At 36.3% G+C, this 23704-nt stretch overlaps 2 protein-coding genes across 2 annotated transcripts; both read right to left on the minus strand.

Moving 5' to 3' along the window:
• Positions 1-505: 505 nt before the first annotated feature.
• Positions 506-6248, minus strand: LOC138308814 (uncharacterized). Its single transcript, XM_069249822.1, has 5 exons — positions 5825-6248; positions 5318-5374; positions 3952-4023; positions 1982-2077; positions 506-740 (listed from the first exon to the last, which is right to left on the minus strand). The coding sequence occupies exons 1-5, from the start codon at positions 5898-5900 to the stop codon at positions 733-735; spliced, it is 309 nt and encodes a 102-aa protein (XP_069105923.1). The 5' UTR covers positions 5901-6248; the 3' UTR covers positions 506-732.
• Positions 6249-14471: 8223 nt separating this feature from the next.
• On the minus strand, positions 14472-19199 carry LOC138308610 (uncharacterized). Its single transcript, XM_069249654.1, has 2 exons — positions 17945-19199; positions 14472-14611 (listed from the first exon to the last, which is right to left on the minus strand). The coding sequence occupies exons 1-2, from the start codon at positions 19197-19199 to the stop codon at positions 14586-14588; spliced, it is 1281 nt and encodes a 426-aa protein (XP_069105755.1). The 3' UTR covers positions 14472-14585.
• Positions 19200-23704: the final 4505 nt, after the last annotated feature.

Genomic DNA, 23704 nt, shown 5'->3' on the forward strand with positions numbered 1-23704 from the left:
ACGTACATTAGTTGTATATCATTCCATAAAAGAAATTATTTACCGGTATTATACAGCTTTTTAATGTACGTTGCATTACTATTTTTGAAAACCAAAAGTAAACCTTAAAAAACCTTTACTGTGATGCCATTTTAGGTAAATACATATATTTTTACTCTGAACATTTTGCATTAAAAGGAAAATAATACTACTTTAATTTTGATAATCGAATCTTCAGTTTAGACTTTTGAAAATTCACTTTTTACTGTCGTATTAATCTCAATTTCTAACAATCTTTATGAGAATAATCGGTTAATAGATAAAAACAAATTACCAACATATCGGAGTTCTGCATTCTTTGGGATTTAAGTTATAATTCACACATAATTTAAAATAAATTTGAATAAATATAATAAGCGATAAAACAAAGAAATACAGTACACGATTTTAAAACCTATCAGGTTTGACGCAAAGAAGTAATATAATAAAAAAATTAACAAAAATGACATGATATATTGTAACGAAACATGAATTTTTATTGATGAACATATTGCAGATCCGATGGAGTTATACAATTAGATGAAAAGTACATTTGAAGGATGGTTTGGAAAATATATTTTGATATCAAACGGTTATGAATTAGAAGATAAATATAAATAATTAGCTGACAGAACTAGTCAAACGTTATAATGAATGGTAATCGTTGGTACGTCAGGTAAATTTGTCATTTCTGGTGTCGTGGCTGTGATGGTATCAGGCTACTGTAGAATCAAAACAAAATACAATATTAGACCAAATATACAAATACGGAAAATCAGAAACATCGTTACATGTAATCGCATTAGTTGGCACATTATTCGTGTATGACCATTACACAAATCTGATAATACTGATCTTCAAAGGAGGGTTTGATATACCAAGATATTGTAGACAAGGTACGATTCTAATCCAACCTCCCGTATATTATGTAGTTATAATATGACGCGCAAGCCCCCCTCCCCCCTCCCGTATTGCATATTTGTATCTTTTGACGCGAAAATATTGTATCAAAACATAGTTTGAAATGAACTCTAATGATTTCCTCATGGTTGTGAAATTTCAATTAACTGAACCCGATAAATCAGATTCAATCTGTCAGATAGAAACAAACGATTTTTAAAATCTGCTTTAATAATGATCAGCTTATATTCTTCCGCTCATAGTACCATAAATATCTATTTTGATAAAAATTACAAATTGGAAAAACGCAATGCATATTTTAATTTACTGATATCATAAAACATTCATTTACAAATGCCACTTAGCAGACAAAAATAAATGTTTTGCTACTGGAAATCAACAACAAATGGATTTTTATGTTTCTTTAAAAACAAAAGCAACGTCCTTTTTACTTATTTCATACCATTGCATGTTTATCGCTCTAGTTAATCAATCGAAAATAATCCATTGTGTTCCGAATCCACCCGCTCCCCTTATTAAATGAAATGATTGTCTACTAAGTAAGTAATGTGGACAAATTTATATACCACGTGATACCCCATAACGTTTTTGCGGGACTAGTGTATCCAGTGGTGATGGATGACGTCATTCAATTACAAATCAAAATGACCCCGCTTATTCCTTATTCCTTATCAGGTATCACATGGTACGTGAATAAGTCCCCTTTCAACTGCCTCGGCGATAAAGTATCTTTACCAATAGAGGTTCGAATTAGTTTAATAAACGAGTTACAACTACACAAACCATACGAATAGGTTATGTTTAATTATGATGAAATTCAATTGAGATTAGTGTGATGTATTATGTTAAGAAAAGTGTACTTGTCATGAAACTGACTATATAATGTAACTTTCACGCCGATATAACTCTCGATCAGGCTAGGATATTGGTCTATTTTATATTTTCTTATATTTAAGTTACCTCAAATGAATTACAACTGTTTCAAACCGCTGGTGAAATAAGCAAGAAAGTATATAATAAAACGGGCTATATGTGTACTTACGATTTTTCTGCGACTCGCTTTTAAGTGTCTTTTTTAGCATCCTCCTAGATGAGTCTGGGAGTTTTCGTTTCAAAAAAGAAGCGGTTGTGCCAAAACCTAAAGAGGAAATAATAAAATCGAATTTTAGACTCAAATAACATTTTCGTGAATTCGCAGAACATTACGAAAAGAGAATTAAAGGATTGCTATGGTAGAACAGTAAGTTTATAGAGAGTTCGGTCCTATCCATTATACCTGTAGTTTACATATGATTAAATAGCGTATAAAAATCATAATTTGGTTTTCAATATAGAATATTAACACCAGTGTAGTTTTATTTAAATGAGAGGGAAGACAGAGAGGGAAGGGGGAGGGGAGAGAATATAACGTCGATATTTAGCATGCCTTTAGTAATTAATGTAATTTTATATTATCAGTAAAACCTTTTGTACCAAGCAGTGTAGCAGATTATTGACACGGCAAATCTGTATTTGCATCTTACAGAGTTATCTGCCCTTGCGGTAAGGTATTGATTGTGACGTCATGTGTTTGCGCGCGTAACATTACAGTTTTCGGAGAAAAAAATACGACGTGAATTGCGCTCACAAAAAAATGACTTAGCAAACGATACCTACTCGCAAGGGAGCTAACTCTCTAATATTCAAAACGTTCTGCTGCTCAAAGTGTTGCCGTTCATATATAGGGCGTATGTGTTTATTCATATATGAGCTGTAAAATTGCATGCAATAAATCTTAAGATGTATACGGAGCGCCGATGAAAACGCAACACTGTGATGATATGCAAAATATAATGGTAACAAAAATTTTACAGAATAAACGCTACCCCCCCCCCCCCAATTCAGTTTCACACTTTCAATATCTGATGTGGCCACCATTTGCCTCCACACAAGCACGACACCTACGTTGCATGGACCAAACCAGACGCTGAATTCTAACTGGCTGAATGTACATGTTCCTCCACTCCTCCTGAAAGGCAATTTCAAGTTCACGTCGATTTTGCGGATGTGGCTGACGTCGTTTCACAGCTTGAACTAACTGGTCCCACAAGTATTCAATTGGAGGTCAGGGGATAAGGCAGGCCAGGGCAGTGTTGAATGTTCTGTTTATTAAGGAAGTCTGTGGTCAACCTTGCAGAGTGCGCACGAGCGTTGTCTTGATGTAGAATGTCGACGTCGGGACGATTACGAAAGAACGGTACAAAGGTAGTTTGTGGGACTTCGTCGATGTAACGCCGTGCCGTCAGATTGCCGTCCACGATAACAAGGGGCGTCTTGCGGTCGAAGGATATCCCTTCCCCACACCATGACACTGTCACCATCTCAACGGTCACATTCGCAGACAACCAAATCGACGTAACGCTCTCCCCGTCGTCTCCGCACGCGAATTCTACCGTCACTAGGAGGCAGTTTGGAAGCGGTCACGGAGGTGGGTGACCCGGATGTAACGGTCCTATCGATTCGACGTCACTCGTTGCCTTCCAGGAGAACCCGTTTGAACGCACCGCTGATGACGTCTCACAATAGTAGGAGGCAAACATCCCATTCTACGCGCAATTTCATGCAAGTCCGCCTGCCAACATAGCCCTAACTTCGTGACACTGGGTATCCGTTAGTCGTGGCATCGTTATCCAAACTAAACGGCGTTTTCAATATCTGAATGTGGAAAACAGTCTTCTTATCCGCAAGGACTGTACACGTGTAATGGGTAGAAAGCGCGCATTGATACCAAGTGCACGTACAGATAGGTACTTTTTTCAACAATCCACCGCTTCACGGCCCCAGAGCAAGTTCAGTCATGCGAATCATTATTATATACATAGCTAAGGTGCTCAAAGTTTTACATTATTAATTTGTGTGATATGAACAAAACATCTAATTGAAAAATATTCAATAAAAAAGTGTTGCGTTTAATCGGCCCTCAGTATTAATTAATTAAGAAAGAAAGAAACAAAGAAAGAAGCAAATAAAAACCTTGTCGCTTCATCATTTCCTCGTCGACTTCGTCATTTTGACCAGCGACTTTGTACCTTGCGCCATTTTCGTCTGAAATAAAAACCCGATTAGACAAAATTCTTTTGTTTTATAAGATTAATGTCGCATATACACACTCCGCATTTTGATACATGTATATTCAAGATTTAAACTGCAGTAAGCGTTCCTCCCTACAGTAATATCAAAGAAAAATACAAAAAAAACACTATAGTTTATCCGCATAGTCTAGTGGCTTTTGTCGAGTTATTGGTGTCTTTGGGCATTTCTTGATGAAGGATGACACCATATACAGAAAAGGTTCAATAGGTCATCCTCTGTCGGAAATATATGGGATCATCTTTTTTCTATACGGTGAGGTCAAAGTTGGAGGGTCAAAGGTCATGCGGTCAGATATGCAATAATACCTCCTTTGTTAGTCAGAATTTAAAGTTTAAAAGTTGATCACCTTCTAATTTTTTTCCTCATCCGCTGTGTCAAACATAATGAACGATATAAATCAATTCGTCTATTAATGCTGCGATTACTTTTTTGCCAAATAATGTTTATTACATAACAAAATAATTATCGTAAGGTGGTCAAAAAGAAACCATTTAACTCATAATTAATGCATGTTAAAGCCGCAATGCAAGTAAAAAGCATGCATTTGGAATAGATATATGTTTATAATGATTTTTTTTGATATTTTTTTTTTCGAAAAATAATTCTGAGACATTCCCCATTTACGACAGTGTCGTATCTAGGAAAGTGGCAGCCATTTTTCTTGCTTTGCTTAGTTACCTTCTCTGGCCATCCCCCTTTATAATGCATGTTAATATTTTCTAACATACATTGTCAGCTTTAACCATTATAGCTAAGAACCAACTTCTTTCGAAGTCATCATGTGTTATCCGTCAATTTTTTAAATTTATTTCGAACGTGAAAAAATCGTTCAACACGATCCTCCACCGACCACATTTAAATCGAATATCCGAATCTCATCGACATTACAATCGCTCCTCTGAAGCCAATGTCTCGTGCAAATGTATATAAAGTATAGTAAATATGAAGATGAAATTTATAAAACGATCGTTTAGTATTTGTAATAGTTCATAATAGACTACTTTAATCTAACAGCGTATCTCTAGGGAAATAAACATTATATATAACCATGATAACCTTGAGAGACTAGTACAAAATGTGGGAAATCTAAAAGGAAAGCAGCGTGTCCTTTTGTGTGAAATGCCGTTCGTAATTAATTACACAAACACAACGTTCAAAATTGTATACAACTTTATAGAATAGTCTAGCATATCATTTGTTCTTACCAACAAGTTGGTATAAAATTAGTTGCAGAAAATGTACATACCTTTCAGATGGATAAGGAGTCGTTTGACTAGACCAGCAACTTCAGCTTTCTTGTTTTCTAGAAATAAATATATAGCATATATATAAATAACAGCGGATCGCATTTCCCTAAAAACTTTCCTGTATTGATATTACTTAAAGGTATGTAATGAACGTTGTTAATGTTTACGTTTGCGTAAGTGGTTGATTCAGGAACCAAGCCATTTGTTTTTTTATTTAAGAAACAAGGAGTCTATTTTATATCAATGTGTCAACAGTTAGGATGGCGGTGATAAATTCAGCCTTGGGTAATGGAGAGGTGGTTTTGAAGTACCATTGATATGGATAAAAAGTTTGAGTAGTTAATGCATTAGCGATTTTCACTTCTGAAGTACTTTAATTTTTTTTTTTCATTTTCATCCTAAACACACAAACACCACAAAAGAAGATATGCAGCAAATAATTAATGACCTGCGTACTTTATATATCCTATTGTACTATACTGTACACATGTGTATATTATACTTACTGTCCCAAGATTTTGCCGAGATGGACACAGTACACACAAGGAGACATACTAATCCGAAACGCAATGGAGTAGTCATGGCGTCAACGACCGCTGTTTGTGGAATTCATGCAAAAAGTGACGCGTTATAGGATCAAAGTGGGTGAATATACCACCACAGGATTGCGCATGTCACAACCAAGCCTCTATCTAGAGATGACAGAAAAAAGGGTAAAAAATTGAAAGTTCTTGGTTACGGTTGGCGGAGCAAAGCATCAAAACACATTATGTACTATCGGTGACTGTTACAGTGAATATAGGTATATATTAATTATGTACACTTGATCGGATATGTTTAAAAGATGGCAATACAACATTAAGTCAGTAATATATACATTGTACATAATTATTCTAAAACTTATAAACGTATCCATTCGTTCTACAAAGTAAGCACTTATTATTTCTAGAGAACGAAAGAAGTGTTCCTTAAAAGCTGAAATGCTTCGAAATTGTGTTTTTTTTTTATTTATGTTTACCTTCTCGAAGATATTTTTTACAATTTAATTATTATATATACAAGGAAAATTGATAGAATTAATGTTCTAGCTAATTAATACGGTATCTCCCTTTTAACTCACCCGTGTAAGTTTTCTTTCAATCCCTACTTGTTTTACGTTGTACTGAAATTGTGAATTTGGGAAGGACAAGACATATAGTTTGCATCAATTGCTTAATTATTGCCCCCTCCTCTTCTAGGGCAAAACGGTATGAATCCCAATAGCGAAATTTGTAGTAAATGTTTGAAATCCTGGAGGAAATACACACTGAACCCGTAGACATACATACGCAAATTAAGCAGATGGGAGATACAGGACATGTGGGCCTCTTGTTTTGTTGTTTTTATTGATATATGCGTCTATGAACTTCGAACGATGCATAGTGCACGAACCAAACTGCTTTATTTTGCATTATAATAGGTCATGTATAACGGAACAAGCATTCAAACTAGCAACTGAAACTTACTTGAATATGTTTATCACAAATTATAATTATTTCCAATCAACATGCAATAATGTAAATTTGAATAAAATCTGCAGTCACGCCAATATGAGAAGTAACATAATTCAAATTTTCGAAGAACAAATTTTCTAGTTTTCATACCAACATTACATTTTGGTGGTATCCAAAGATGAAAAATGTGGGGTTTTTTGTTTGTTTGTTTTTTAAGAGATGTTACATGGGTACAAAGAACATTTACATTTGACATTCAATATTGATTATTTTTATGGTCCATATCTGTTTATCATATTTGTTTGTTTTTTAAGAGATGTTACATGGGTACAAAGAACATTTACATTTGACATTCAATATTGATTATTTTTTATGGTCCATATCTGTTTATCATATTTGTTTGTTTTTTAAGAGATGTTACATGGGTACAAAGAACATTTACATTTGACATTCAATATTGATTATTTTTATGGTCCATATCTGTTTATCATATTTGTTTGTTTTTTAAGAGATGTTACATGGGTACAAAGAACATTTACATTTGACATTCAATATTGTGTTTATTTTTATGTGGTCCATATCTGTTAAATAGTCTTAAAAAAAGCCTTGCAGATTTTGATTTTTTTTTAAAGTGGTCATCAGCGTTATCATTCAAACGTTTTGGTTCCATATCTTTGAGTGCCGTCATTGCAAAGCGTTAATTGACCGACATCTTGTTTCTAATTACGCCCAAACTTGATATGATTTTTACTAACCTAATACAACTATATCTTGGAAATCACGTGACGTCATTTTAACTAACCAGAATACAAGATTCTTGTCTGAGATGGGATATTTTCCATATCAACACGTAAAACTCTATGTAACCTATGATATCACCAACAGTTTGAATAAGTTTTTAATGCGTATGTATACATAATATCATGTTCCTAAATCAACAATGGCCAGACACTTACCTTTACCATCCTTGTGTTCCACAGAATCCAGATATGGAAGGGATGAAACTTGATACAAGACTCACATACACAGCCAGTCGATACTACAACTAGGGTTACGGGAGTGCCTTAAATAGTTCTACAATATTGTATTGATAAGGTTCATATAAAAGACAAATTCTATGGATAGAAATGTTGCGGGTTGTCAACAAATAAACAATAAAAATATTATGAAACAAATCCAATCAATAAATTTTAATATTTTTTGCAGAAACGAAAAACGCTCCATTAATAGAAAAATAAATAACAAGACAAATTGAAAAAAAAAACCCAAAAACGAGAACTGTTTTAAATGGACAGTAAGAAAATGACATCGAATTATATAATAGTTTTGATTTCTTGGGACTGACACTATATGACCTTACTAAAAAATGATATTGATGAGATCATATTTCTCCCTAGACTGGCCACCAGTCTCTAGAATATTAAAAACAAACCACTACAATTTGGCTTGATCATTTTTGTCTCAACTACATGCCTGATTCTAGCCTTAGGCTAATTGCCACAGGATTGAAGGCAAATCTATCATGAAGCGAGAATGATAGGACCATTCATTCCCAAAGACGGCAGTTTAATGCTTAAATAACTGTAAGCCATTAAAACAAGACCAAATCCGGAATGGCAACTAGCAAATTTACTTCACCAATTAACAAACAAATACAAGTTCAGGTAAATAAATATATCATACAAGAAATCTAGCTTCATGTCTTAGAAATCTCATGAAAAGCCAAGTAATCAGATGAGTCACGAAAGATAGCATAACTTTTATGATACTCACTTTAACGATACTCTAGCCCTCTCTCGTCTCGCATGTCTCTAACATTTCATCTCAGTTTACGCACTACACTTTCGTGGGTGAAGTATACGTTGAATATTTAAAAGATTTAGAAAATTAAACAAACGGGGATGGAAGGCTGAGCATATTATATTTTTTTGAGTATTTCTTTTAAGATTTATTTATCAAGCTCTCAAATACACGTAAAAAGCCAAATATGTACGCGTATATTCATGCATGGGACTCACGTTTTTTTTCAAGCAAAAGCCGTTGCTAAAACAATTCTCTTCTACCTTGTATATAATAGAAACTATTATATTAACTTCGTGCATAACGCATCGAATCATTACAAATAATGGGTATTGCATGTTACATCTTGTACGCTCGCGTGTTTTATATATAGAGTAAATAGATGTTGACAATAAGTGTGTACAATGTACACTATGTGATGGTGTGTGTAAGTGTGTATGTGTGAGGGTGTATATGTATATATATGTGTGTATTTAATCTATATAATCCATTGTATATGCATATATGAATACATGTGATATGTATGCACATGGGTGTATTTATGTACATGTATGCAAGCTTTATATACTTACTTACATGGCATGTATCGGAATTTTTTATGGAAAATAAAAGAAAAAGAAAAATGCTCCCCATAAAATTTAGTATCTGAGCGAAAGAATGATATCGTATAGAACGAAATTTTATTTTTCGGTGGCGGTCATAGAGTAATAGAAATAAATGGTAAAGTGTTACTGTGAGACAATATTCATTTTCAATTCAGCGATATTTCAAAGAATCCGATTTCAAATTCAGCGATATTTCAAATTAATTTATTTCAAATTCTGCGATATTTCAAAGTAACCGATTTCTTAACCAATATTTCAAAGTACCCGATTTCGTATTCAGCGATATTTCAAAATAATGTATTTCCAAATTCAGCGATATTTCAAAGGTTACCGATTTCAAATTCAGCGATATTTCAAAGTAACCGATTTTCACCTTCAGTGATATTTGAAAGTTACCAATTTCAAATTAAGCAATATTTCCAAATAACCGATTTCAAATTAAACGATGGAACAATACAAAGATAAAGAAGGTTTCTGGACGAGGATTCTTTTTGAGTTTCAAATCAAACGATATTTTAACAATCCGATATCCTATTAAGTGGATTCAATAGTGTGTTATAATGAAATGTATTAGGTAACATAACTATAAAAACGATCCTATAGCTATATAAATTGTATAGTATGAACATTGTGAACTGTATCATATCGTAGATAAGTGACCAACACTTGTTTGTATAGTGAACTTAACTAAAATCAAAGAGACAAACATTATTTAAGTTGTACTAAACAAATAAACTGAAATTAACTAAACATAGCCATTTGTTTGAGTGAACATTTGAGTTTAATTGTAGTTATTGAAAAAAAAAACTAGAAAAAAAGTAACAGATAATAAGATAAAGTTGCCAAAATTTACAAACTACAAAACAATTCACATTCAACAATTATACATGCACCTAATGTTGTTGGTGCCGATGTATACACACTTTTTATCAACTTAGATACGCTGATGTACAGCTAAGAAGTGATATATAGGTATACAAAATATCACTAGTTTAATACATTAACTATGTTAATTTTGCTAATAAACTTTCAATTAACCTGTTTTGCTTTTAACACAACACTTGGTTTCTAATCAGATATATCTTTAATTCCCAAAAAGGGAAATTGGATTAGGATGTAAATGTCACGTCATATACTGTAATTTAAACTTCTGACGTACTTCGCACTATTGATGTTGCTAATAACATCCGGTGCTGTATTAGATTTCAAATTTCCCATTTGTTCACCTACGGTTTTTATTATAACTACGACCAGTAAAATAAGATATTTTACGGTGGAATACCTAGGATATGGTACAGAGGAATACGGTTTTAGAGTGTTTACTGATGATATGTAAATAATATACCTACTTGATGATATGCAAGTTTGAAATGTAATTTATTCATCATGAATCTTTTTGGCAGTTAATAGTTATTCATTCGTCATCGTGTTTTTATTTAAAAATGTCCTGCTTCTTCCTAAAAACACATACAAAATGCTATATAAAATTGCATTTCGAGATGTTTTGCAATGCTGAAAAAGAAACGAACCATATGCAAACTAAAAAAATGCTACTAAGGTCATAGTCCCTGTTTAACTAGACAAGTGATAGTTTGTATGCCTATGTATCATTTTTTGGTGAATTTTTCCCATCGAGTCACACCGCTCCTGCCCCCGGGGGTCAGGGTCAAAATTGACACGAACTCTGATCCCCTTTCCCAAGAAATGTTTCTTGATATTAGGTTACAGCCTCGATTGAAAAGATATGTTGACAGATTGAGATACGAATAAAGTCGCCAGAACAGTAAAACAATTATCTTGATAATCCTGGTACTTTTTTGTAATTAAGTTGTCATACAGTTCAGGAATACTGGTAATTATGTAATAGAATAATCAAAACCAGACCCAGGGGCCATCTATTATGAAGTCATATTATAATCTTGAATTCTAACAAAGGTTACCATAAATGTGATAAAAACACTTCGATCGTTTGGATAGACATCTTTTTTATCTGGTGTGTACTATAAGACTCTTTCATATGTGGATATGAAGGAAAGGGATATTCTACCCGAGGGTCACAAAATGTAGTAAAACCCTCGGCAAGCCTCGGGTTTTGCAACATTTTGTGATCCCGAGGGTAGAATATCCCTATCCTTCATATCCACTTATGAAAGAGAATTTTCTTTCATACCTCAACGTTTTATTGCAATTTTACAACTATAATATCCCATTTTGAAATACATTCGAAGAAATCCACGACTGATAGTCAATTTTCCATATATGAAAAATTACGAGATATTTTCAACAAAAATTCCGTTGTTTGCATCTTTTATAGTAAAACCAGTCAAGTTTTTAAAAAAAAATGTTAAAATTTTACCGAGGAAATAGAATTTTTTTTGACGCTATGACGTCACGAGGCTTTATTGCATGCATGGCTAGCCATGCAATACAGCCTCAGGCAACATGAGTTTATTGCCCCAGACCAGCCAGTATTACACCCGTAGGTATGAAAGAAAATGTGGTAACACACCTGATATATTTGGGTCTTAAAATTATTTTTACATAATTTTTTTATATCTGACAGAAATTATGTGGTAACCATCTGGAAAACTGGATTCGTTAGCATGGTAAAATTCACTTTCGTGATATCCAAGATATAGTCATTCTGCTTACGTTTTAAATATTTTTTGTATCCATCTATGAAGTATTTTGCAGTTATTTAATTGAAAAGGTCTTCGGTGGGATATATACGTTAAACAGTTATTAGTGACCTATTACAGAAAAATATTGAGTCTAAAATAATCCTGCATCAGGCTCGGCTTCGCCCTACTCGATAAAAGTTTATTTTAGACCTCACATTTTTTTCCGAATTAGGTTGCTTACAAACCGTGTACCTAACAATATATGGTAAAAAGCTGGAGAACATATATATATATATATATAAGGGAATCGGTAAAACTGATTTCAGACATACGACATATAAGCGGCAATTGCTATGAAAGAAATGCCACTTTACACAGTCATAACTATACTGCATATGTGTATTTTGTGTTGGTGTACAGACAAACACATACATATATCATATATTGTGAGTGATGTGATTTACAGTTCTCATTTATAATTCCAGATAAAAAGACCCATCAGTGCTTACTTCCATCAAATGAAACAGATGTAAAATTTAGAAGTTTTAAATCTGGGGTAATGCCCTTGCAAATACTCACCACTCAATCTAAAAGAACAGGTACGTTAACTTACTTAGTGATACAAAATATCGCCAATGTCCGGATTTTGATAACGACGCTAACACATCCATTAACAGCGAAATGCCCGCGGACTAGAGCATCACAGGTGAACTACGTATTGATATACTTATCATTCTGAAGCTCAAAATAGAACAGGTCCTTCCACTTGTGCTAAAGTCAGGTTATTTTCATGAAACAACCGTTTTTGAATGCAAATACATAGCATTTCACCCTAAGGCGATAGAATAATATGATTTTTGTTGACTTCATTATAGTAATATACATTGAAACTTTTGCGATACTAAAAATCAAATTGCATTCCATGAAAATATAAGATTTAAGACCTGATGTAAAAGTCATTTGTGTTCTTCTTTTTTTCTATGTAACGGTCTATAATCCGAAACGGGTAGAAATAGTTGGGGAATCTTCCATTGACGTCATAAACACAATAATATATTATACACATTTTGTCATAAGTATGCATACATTTTGTCTAAAATAATCGTAAACGTGTGTGCGTAGTGAAAATTTTGTCTTTGCATATTACAGAGTTAGTGCCCTTGCGGGTAGGTATCCATTGTGACGTCATTATTATGTGGGCGTAATTCGAAAAAAAAGGGCATTACGCTCGTAACCTCGCAAACACATGACGTCACAATCAATACCTACCCACAAGTGCAGCTAACTCTGTATCATACTACTAAAGAATATGTTATTTATCATTCTGCTTTTAGTCAGACACCAGAGTAATGGTCATAACAAATCTTAGAATTAAACATGTTCCACCGCCGATAGAGCATAAACGTTGTTCATAATTTGAACAAAACATAGTTTTTAATCATATCAACATAAAACAATATCGAATACCTGAATTTGCTTTCTGTCGAAGCGTAATCAGTACTTTATCTTATATAGGCCATAGTGCCGTGTACTTTTTATCGGTACACAAACTTTTCAATGGTAGCAATGGTGTAAAGTAAGTAACTTTTGCAACTGAAAATAAATGCCAATTTGTCTGTTTCTATTTTTGATAAAGACAAAATACCATTTGTCCGTTTATGAGAATTAAAAATATTATGACTTTTGTAATGTCAATTTGTGATTGGTTAAGTATACCTTAAGGTTGTCTTAGACTTAAGACTGTTTTATATGTCGTTTGATTATGATATGCCAGAGCCAATTGCAAATGCTCATTGCTTGTAATGAAATGTGCCCCTGCCGATGCATTGGTTTTATCAGCCGAATCCATCCTTTGTTGAATATTCCGATATCTAGCACTGACGTTTTGTGCAGTAGGGCTCTGCCAATGCTCAAACAGTTCTCTTTCATGGATGCATACTTATCTGCTTGAGTGATGTTCTGCATTGTTCGTATTATTCCCAGGCATGTGCTCAACACTCACCACAAGGAGCTGTATAAGCCAGATTTCTTGTGTGGTATATCTTTTTATATGATCTAGTATTTGTTTGTTAATTGGTGAAGTAAATTTGATGATTGCCATTCCAGTTTTGTTTTCATTTTATAATATTCATATATTAAAATAGTCCCTATCTATTTAATCATTATACTGCCGTCTTTGGGGATGTATGGCCCTATAATTCTCGCGTTGTAATAGATTTGTCTTCAATCCTATGATTATTATAGGACTCCTAAGAAGACAATTTATCAGTAATGCGCACTGTAATCGTTATTGCCATATCAAATCGTCTGATACACGTCAGTGGAGCCACTTCTTATGACGCTATGCGTAGCCTCGAAGACATTCCCGGGAAGCAGCTATAAGTTCATGGAAATAAATCACTACAAATATTGTTGCATGTAATGCACACAATGAAATTAGAATTTCATGAGCAAACCGAAATAAGATATAATTATGCATTTACGGCATCATGCTAAACATCAAGCCCTGCAAAGCGAAAGTCTCGCCAAACGAGACTTGGAAAGTCTCAACGAGACTTTAGAATCTCGCATCCCGCGAGATCTTCAGTTTTAAAAATGGAAGAATGATAGTAAAGGAAAACGTTAACAAAGAGAAACATTAAACACTGCAATATTTATTGCATCTAACATCAAAATTCCATTTAAATTTCAAAAATCCATGGACGGACATCGGTCTGTCGACTCGTCTAACCAGTCCTCTTTGTCTGTCTAGACATCACCTGCGCTCTTCCCTCCTGTAACATAGAAAAAGGGGAACTTATATGGAACGCAAGCCAACTTTGCTCATGCGTGTGTATAGAAAGGACATCATGTACATTAAGTCATTCCATGTATACTAAACAACTCATTTCTTATAATAAACCAAAACCAATACAAAGATAACTTTGTAAGCAAGAAAGAGGGTGGGTAAGGGTCCTGGGAATTATATCTTATTTCGGTTTGCTCATGAAATTCTAATTTCATTGTGTGCATTACATGCACTGATGAAATTCTCAATTTCATATCGCAAACCTCAATAAGATATAATTATGCATGTTTAAAGCATACATCTGTACTAACCTACAGATAACACTGCTTTCTGAAAGTTATCTTTACTCGATAGATCAGAAGATTCCCTCAAATAATGTCTCCTGAACGTGGAGACTTTTGACCAGTGGCCTCTCTCCATTATTTCCTGGCAAGATAGTCCCATTGCCCGAGCTTTTGAAGTAGAGGCACTACGGGTAGAGTGTGCCTTGAACTTGTCAGTGTCAACACCAGCCAAACCTAACAGGGAAACTAACCAGCCCGCAACTGTACACGAGACAACAGGTTTGTGTGGCTCTACGTAACTAAGTAGAATCTGGGTTCGACTAGTAGCGTCACGATTTCTCCAAGACTCGGACCTCTTCAGATATTCTCTGAGAGTCTGTACTACACACAAATTGGGGTTTTCTACATAGGCTTGAAACACAACCTCAATAGGGGAGTCTCCAACACGACGCGACTTTGTAAGTTTGGCTAACTTGAAAGTAAATTTGGAACCTGTATCCGACATGAACTTTGTGTCTAGAGCGCAAAGCTCAGAAACTCGACTCGCTGATGTTAAGGCCAATAGCATACTGACCTTCAATGTCAACATCTTATCTGAAAGAACAGACATTGATTCGAGATCAAGAAAACCCAATACCATATCAACATTCCATGTGCCCATATACCTAGGTTGTGGAGGTCTAGCATTAAAGGTGGCATTTAAGAAACGCTTTACAAGGTCATGCTGACCCACCTTAGTTCCGTCAACAATCTCGTGAAATGCTGAAATAGCAGATCTCCGAGAGTTGAGGGTCCTGTATTTATCTCCCTTCTCTAGGGATGTCACGGTTCATGTTTTTTAACAACGTTTACCACAGGGGTCCGAAATGGATCAAACTGTTTTCTATTTGCACCAGCAACACCACTGACGCCAACAGCTGTTGTAAGCAGTGTTAGTGCCTTTCCTCCATGAGAACTCTGCCAAGATATTGGCAGCTTCTTCCGAAACTCCTCTACCAACATCCTGTCTCCGGAGATTTTCCACGCCGCTAACCTGAAATTGTTCTGGATTAATAGCGGGTGGGACTCTCCTGTTACCGACGTTAGGAGGTTCCTTGTACGGGGGTAGTAACACCGGAGTCTCCACTAGCATGCCCAGCAGAGACGGGTACCATGGACGAGATTGCCACGTCGGCGCTATCAGCACTACAGTGGCCTTCTCCAATTGTACTTTCATTAGACACCTCGATATCATGGAGAACGGAGGGAATAGGTACAAACCCTCCTCTGTCCACCTCATTTGGAAGGCATCCGATTGGACTGCGTATGGGTCTGAGCGCCAGCTCACATACCTGGACATTTGGTGATTGTGCCGACTCGCAAACAAGTCGAGCTTGAATGGACCCATGAGACGGTTTAGAGCCTTGAACACCTCTTCCTTCAAGTGCCAGTCGCTGCTGTCCTGGAAGTTGCGAGATTGCCAATCCGCCTCCGTGTTCAAACTGCCTGGAAGGTACTCTGCTGTCAGATACATTCCCTTTTTCAGACAGTAATCCCATAAATCCTTGGTCAGCAACAGTAGCTGGCGAGATTTGGTCCCCCCCATCTTTTGTATATATGCTACCGCTGTCCGATTGTCTAGTCTCAGATGAACATGACTTGGGGAATTTTCCTTTGTGTAGGATCTCAGGGCTAATAGTGCTGCCTTCAGTTCCAGCACATTGATATGACATGTCCTCTCCTCCGAAGTCCATAGGCCCTGAACCCTGCTGGTACCTGACGCCGCCCCCCACCCTTTTTTTGAGGCGTCCGTCTCTATGATCAGATCCGGGCCTGCATTTATAATAGCCTTCCCATTCCAACTCTCCATCTGACAGATCCACCATCTCAACTCCCCCAGACAATCCGAGGAGAGAGTTACTAACGCTTGGTAAGATTTGTCCAATAGGAAGGTCTGGATTTGGGACATTTGAAGATGTCTGTAATGCAGAGGGGCGGGAGCCACCGCTTGCAAGGTCGAGGTCATGTGACCCAAAGTCTCTGACATCTCCCTCACTGTGACTATTTTGTTTGTCAACAAATGACGACACTTGTCGATGACCTTTGACACCTTCCTTTGAGGTAGTGACAATGTCATTTCCATTGAGTTGACTAGATAGCCTAAAAATTCTATCTCGTGAGTAGGGATCCAAACTGATTTCTCTGTGTTTATCAGAAATCCGAGTTGGTCCAACAGGAATTTCAGAGAGTGTATGTCCATCAGGAGCTTTTCCTTGGATTGGTTCATAAGAATCATGTCGTCCAAGTAAATTACCATTCGGACACCTATCCTTCTCATGAGGGCTACCACTGGTTTCATCAGTTTGGTGAAGAACCGAGGGCCTGGAGCTAGCCCAAAGGGCATTGCCACAAACATGTATATTTGGTCCCCCCAAAGAAACTTCAGAAATTTCTGATGAGTTGGATGGACCGGTACTGTGAAGTAAGCGTCCTTTAGGTCTAGTTTTACCATGAAATCGTCCTTCTGAATCAGTGTCTTTAGAGACTGTACCCCCTCCATCTGAAAATGCTGATACTCCACACACGAGTTCAGTCTCTTCAGATTTATTACTGGACGATTTCCCCCGTCCTTCTTTGGAACCAAGAATACAGGGCTTAGAAACTGACCCGTGCAATGAAACGATTTGACAATCACGTTCTTCTCCAACATGGTTTGTACCTCTGACTCTATCAAATGTGCGTCCTGACCCTCCACCCATGATGATGGGATCCGATTTTGAAAGGGTTCTTTGACCAGCGGAATTTTTATCCCTTGTACCATTTCCAGAACCTGAGGGTCCTGAGTGATAACTTTCCAGTTGTCTATGAAATGTCTTAAACGACCCCCTACTGGTTTGTTTATGATCATTCGCCGAAAAGAAAGTGACTTTATTTCTAGGTGAACGAGGTTTTAAATCCGAGCTGAACTCGGCTGGAGGTTCGTTCGGTACTTTTAACAGAGTCTGAGGTATTGCGTCTAGATTTTTGTTTACCTGTAATGAAGGTAATAAACCTACCTTTATAGGATTTTTGGGCTCCTCTGCGTCCCCGGAAAGAGTTGGATCGGCCACCACTTCCTCCTCCTCGAAATGGGGCCTTCTTCTGAAAGGGCTTATTGTATGGCTTAGCCTGGTCCCTCTGAGTGTTCGTAGACCTAGAGCGGTCTAGGCTGGATTTAGACTTGGCTGCTAATTCCTTGGAAATCTCACGTGACTCCCGGGAAAAGGCTGAAGATTTAACCAATGCCTTGTAGAATTTTTTCCCAAAAATTTTACTGTCCGATGTTAACCTGTCACTGTTTTCTTTCAACAAGTGTTTGGACTTCTTAACGTCCTTAGTGAGGTTGTATAGGATATTCATCCGCCTGTGATAGGTAGTAGCATTGAATGCTTGACCAACTAATGTTATAGTCTTTTCTACCAGTTCTAGACATGAAAACAGATCTAATTTCTTGTCTGTCTCACCTGAGCGCACACCATCAATATCGACCCACAATTTTGAGAGGGGTCCCATCACGCTACCAACCCGTGTCTGAATTGAAGATAAGTTTTGATCATACGCCTTACCATACGAGCGATTTACTGACTGAAAAATTTCTGGCACATAAGAGTCAACCTTGTGTGCCCCAACAGAAATGTTCTTTGGCACTGGATATTTGTCCAGAATCTTACCCATTAAAATTTTCTCTGGAATGAACGATGTAAATTTGTTCATTACATAATTTGCCATATCTGATGGTAGTTCTGGTTTCTCACTTTCCGTGTCAGCCACCTCAAAACGGACGTAATTGGAACGAGAGTCACTGCTATTACGTTTAGCTTTCTTTCGTTTACGTGGTGGACTTAGGCTAGAACTACGCCGAGACGAGATGGACGACTTGGACGACTCGTCCTCACTACTATGTCTAGTATACGAATACGACGATTCGCCCCCGCTAGGACCTCGTGAAACAGAACGATCTTTAGACCGAGAACGGGATCGATCAGAAACATCTCTGGAATGAGATGGGGATCGAGAACATTTAAAACGATCATATCTAGAAGATCTTACTTTTCCCCGATCATCAGAAAGAGAAGAACGGTCACCATAGTGCCTGTCCCTTTTCCGACCACGTGGTTGAGACATAGGAGAGGAGTGTCTGGTCTCTCTAACTCTACATCGGCCACGTACGCCGGCACGTCGGGAGTCCGGGTCAAGCCCGGTATCCCTATCGTCCCCCGACTCCACATTGTGGGTGGGTTCGACGTAAGAAACACCTTTAGAATTCGCCATAATACTTCTTGCAAACGTGCACTGCAGCTAGCATGAAGCCATTTTTAAAACTGAAGATCTCGCGGGATGCGAGATTCTAAAGTCTCGTTGAGACTTTCCAAGTCTCGTTTGGCGAGACTTTCGCTTTGCAGGGCTTGATGTTTAGCATGATGCCGTAAATGCATAATTATATCTTATTGAGGTTTGCGATATGAAATTCACTACAAATATTGTTGCGAATAACATATATTTTTTTTTTCAATTTGGTACCACGAACAATATAAGCACGCATCAAAACTGCGAATTGTTGCGGTGATTTGGCCATATACTGCATATACTAAACCATGCTATTTATCTTGATATTTATTTTCCTAAAGATGGAACTTTTTCTATTTCTGCAAAAGATCCTTGTACATAAATGTATACGCATAAAAATTATTGATAGGATTTGTATCATAATATTTTATTGTTTATTTGACGACAACCCACAACATTTCTATCCATAGAATTTATCCTTTATATGAACCCTACCAATAAAATATTGTAGAACTTTATAAGGCGCCCACGCTGCGTTTGATTTACAATCATCTGGCTGTGTATGTGAGTCTGGTGTCCAGTTCAACCCTATGTCTTAATTCTGTGGAACACAAGGATGGTAAAGGTAAGTGTCTTGTCATTGTTGATTTGAGATCACAACATTGTGTATATATATTTATTTAGAATTTATTCAAACTGTTGGTGATATCATAGAGTTTTACGGGGGTGATATGGCAATATATTGGGTAAAACAAATGTGTATTTGGCTGGCGAAGACGAGTTGCAGTTATGTGAAATAATTCAATTTCATATCTTTAGGGTTATTTTTCCATAGACCGAAAGAATGGTACGTCACGTATTATGACGTCATAAATATAATTTTTTCGCGAAGATTTTAAAAGCGGCACAGTCATTGGCCAAACTGAGTTATTGGTTAAGATATCAATGCGCCACAACTCAATTTGTTTTATTGTAAAAGTAAGTTAAATTACGGAAATGTATGCCTAATTAGTACCTGATTGAGTTATCTGATTATATTAAGCATTATTCTCAATATCATTTGGGGTTATGAAGTCATAGACAAAAAAACGGAAGGACAATCTGCATAGACGTGAAGCGTTTTTTGTCTATGACTTCATAACCCCAAAAGATATTGAGAATAGTGCTTAAATATTTACATTCACTTGCCACTTTTACTGTATTCACTAGACAAGGCAAATTGAGGTCTATTTAGGTATAATTGACACCCAAAAAGTGACTATTATGACGTCACTAATGCTGACATGGTTACATCAACTGATCACCGTCAAAATGGCTGTTCTATCTTGTGGATTAAACTGTCGTTGATAAACAGTTTTCCTGCTCTTACTTAAACAATGTTGCTGTAGAGACACCAAAATGAGTCAATTATGTAAAATATAAGTATTAAACTATCTTTATATATTTACACTTTCTAGGCTTGTTCACTTTACGCAAATACTAGCCGAGTTTGTTTACTATAACTACATGGTAACGTTTCATAAAGCCTTAGATGCTATGAATATCTATTTTGTCATTATCTTCTGAATAATTCAATCAATTAAAATGATATTATTGTTAATCTTTATTATGCGGGCCATCTTATGCTTCCCGCCATTGCCCTAAATGTAGCTGTCGCGCGTTAGTTGACTGTCAACTGCTCCAAACGGCAAATTAACGAAATGAATTTTCACTGCATGTTAACAGCAGTTGATGCTACATTGCTGACGTGTGGAATTGTTTTCTCTATGAAAAACCAAGAGCAGATGAATTTAAGTTTTTCTTTGATTACAAAAATTACTTACTACACACCATTACCACTATTGAAAAGTTTGAGTTTTGTACTTCAAGAAAAAAAATAATGAATGATTGAAGCCCGAACAAATCCATGGCACTATGCCCTATAGTACAGAGTGAAACACCAAAAGCAAAATGAATTATATAATATGTTTTTTGTGTTAATTAGACACGTATATACACGATTAAAATCAATTATCGTTCAACTTTAAACTTCATCGGCAGAGGAGCATCTTTAAGGGATCGACATATATTTTCTTATGTCACGATTGTTTTTAAGGAAGGTTTTAAGGAAATGTAGTGGGCCTGTAAGACTAAAAATCTACATGGTTTGTCCAAAACACCGCGGTTGAGTATTCTTTTCTTTATATTGGATGATTGAAATTCCTTCCTACATACTACACTTGTCTGATATATTAATGATATGCCGTATAAGATGTTTCACAATGTTTATAACATGAAGTCTATCATACATACACCTGTAATACTGGCTGGTCTAGGGCAATACACCCATGTAGCCTGAAGCTGAAGCCTCGTGAGGTCACAGCATTAACAAAATTATTTTCTTGGTACAACTTTTACATTTTTTTCAGAAACTAGACTGGGTTTACTTTAAAAGATACAAGCAATGGGATTAGCATTGAAAATATCACGCAATTTCCATGCGTTTCACGCAACTCTTTCATACATGGATACGAAGGTAGGGATTATATACCCTCGGTTGTCACTAAATGTTGTAAAACTCTCGGTGCGTTTTACAACAGTTAGTGATCCTCGGGTAGAATGAAAGAGTATCCTACTAATTTATCATGTCACAATTTATATCATTCAGATATGGCGTCGAAATGCGATTGGGTTTCGAATTCTAGCGACTACATCGACACAGAGTCAGCACCGACCTGGACAAGCATCTGTGTAACAGCATCAGGAGAAATTACAATAGTGGTGAATTTGTTTGCTGTCACCGTCATGACAATCACCAAAATCCAGAAACCTGATGCCAGGATTCTACATTTCCATGTCTTAGGGATAGCGGACATTCGTTGGAATATCGCTTTTTCCGATGTTAGCAACGTTTATTAATCCAAACAGCTACATTAATTATTGGTCTTGTTTTTTGCGGATGTATATTATATCGATAGCATACTACTGCTCAATAGGACAGGTCTGCGTCATTTGTATTGACCGATTAATTTGTTCTCGACGCCATCTTGGAGATATACGTCAAATTACGAGCGGAGGTCTTTCCGAATCTCCAGTGGCATGTTCGGTATCACCTTTGTAGCTTCGTGTGTAACATGTTTCATCTTTGGATACCACCAAAATGTAATGTTGGTATGTAAACTAGAAAATTTGTTCTGCGAACATTTGAATTATGTTACTTCTCCTATTGGCGAGGCTGCAGTTTTTATTCAAAGTTGCATTATTGCATGTTGTTTGGCAATTATTATAGTTCTTCATAAACACAGAGGTAAATGTCGACGAATTGCGGTAGAAACACACCCTATTTCTGACAATCAAATGAATCGGGCTCAGAAAAAACCAACATCTGAAAATGGCAAAAGAAACAAAAAGTAGTTTTACCATCATGATTATCATCACCAACCTGCTAATCTGTGTATCACCACTGACCTTGGCTTTGGTAGGTAATGCAAGGTTTCAATTTGATAGGAAATCCAGATAGAACAGCCAGGTTCACCTCCGTTACTCTTTCGTGTATTAATTCAGCTGTTAATCCATTTATTTATTGCTTCCAAACGCCGACGGTAAAGACCATGCAGTCTGGTCTCGATAAAATCCGGCGTGTATTCCAACAGTGATAGTACTATTGAAGGAGGTAGGGTTCGAACTACACAAAGGGGCCGCGATTGCCGAGATATTTGCGAGTAGTATTGATTATGACGTGCGTGCGTTTGCAACCGTAACGTCATACATCTCAATGACAATGATTTTGTTCTCATAAACATAGAGAGTATAGAATTACATGCAGACAGGACATACATATATACATAGACATTTGATCAAACAAGGGGTATACTTCAGTAGAATATACACGAATATCTATCTGCTTGATGAATCTTTTAACCGAAACTAATTAGTCATCTACAACCATCCTCGATACTCCATTAGAGACAATTAGAGGCAACAGAATAGAACAGGTAACTTAGTCATATGATGTACATCACAAGAGCCGTATAACGATACACTGTGGTTGACTCTGTGGCTTTGATGTTAGGCGTCGCTCTCTCTGTAGTAAAAAAAATGAAATATTTGCTAGCCTGTGATTGGTCAAATGTTTTCCGCTGAGCTGCCTTCAATTTCACTATGAGATAGTCCAGGGGTGTAGAGATCGTAAGTGATCGGAACCCCTGGAGTATCGAGGATGTCTACAACAAAATCATCATGAATTTAAAAGCGCCGGGTCTTTCATAATAGTATTAAGGTAGCAATTTCTTTCTGCTTAATAATATTTGACGGTCACTACGATTGATTGCAGAGGTTATGTGTTCTATTTTCTCTGAGGATTTTGTTTCATCTACAATATTCCACTGGTAATTTGCTATTGCATGTTCGAAATTTATAAAACAGGTTAGCTAGTCGTGGAGGGATATCTAGTAGGTATGTTTTTAATATTAGGTTGTGTTTATAAATTTAAATTTTGTAGTTGGTTCATT

Source organism: Argopecten irradians, chromosome 15, assembly GCF_041381155.1.
Source record: "Argopecten irradians isolate NY chromosome 15, Ai_NY, whole genome shotgun sequence".
In the NCBI taxonomy this organism is placed as follows: Eukaryota; Metazoa; Mollusca; class Bivalvia; order Pectinida; family Pectinidae; genus Argopecten; species Argopecten irradians.

Bases quoted from the DNA above. Each gene is read 5' to 3' on its own strand.
- LOC138308814 (XM_069249822.1), bottom strand. From the start codon at position 5,900: ATGACTACTCCATTGCGTTTCGGATTAGTATGTCTCCTTGTGTGTACT. The intron at 5,375-5,824 runs GTAAGTATAATA...ATTTATTTCTAG, and splicing joins CTCGGCAAAATCTTGGGACA to AAAACAAGAAAGCTGAAGTT. The intron at 4,024-5,317 runs GTATGTACATTT...TTTTTATTTCAG, and splicing joins ACTCCTTATCCATCTGAAAG to ACGAAAATGGCGCAAGGTAC.
- LOC138308610 (XM_069249654.1), bottom strand. From the start codon at position 19,199: ATGGCGAATTCTAAAGGTGTTTCTTACGTCGAACCCACCCACAATGTG. The intron at 14,612-17,944 runs GTAGGTTTATTA...TCTATGTTACAG, and splicing joins AGCCCAAAAATCCTATAAAG to GAGGGAAGAGCGCAGGTGAT.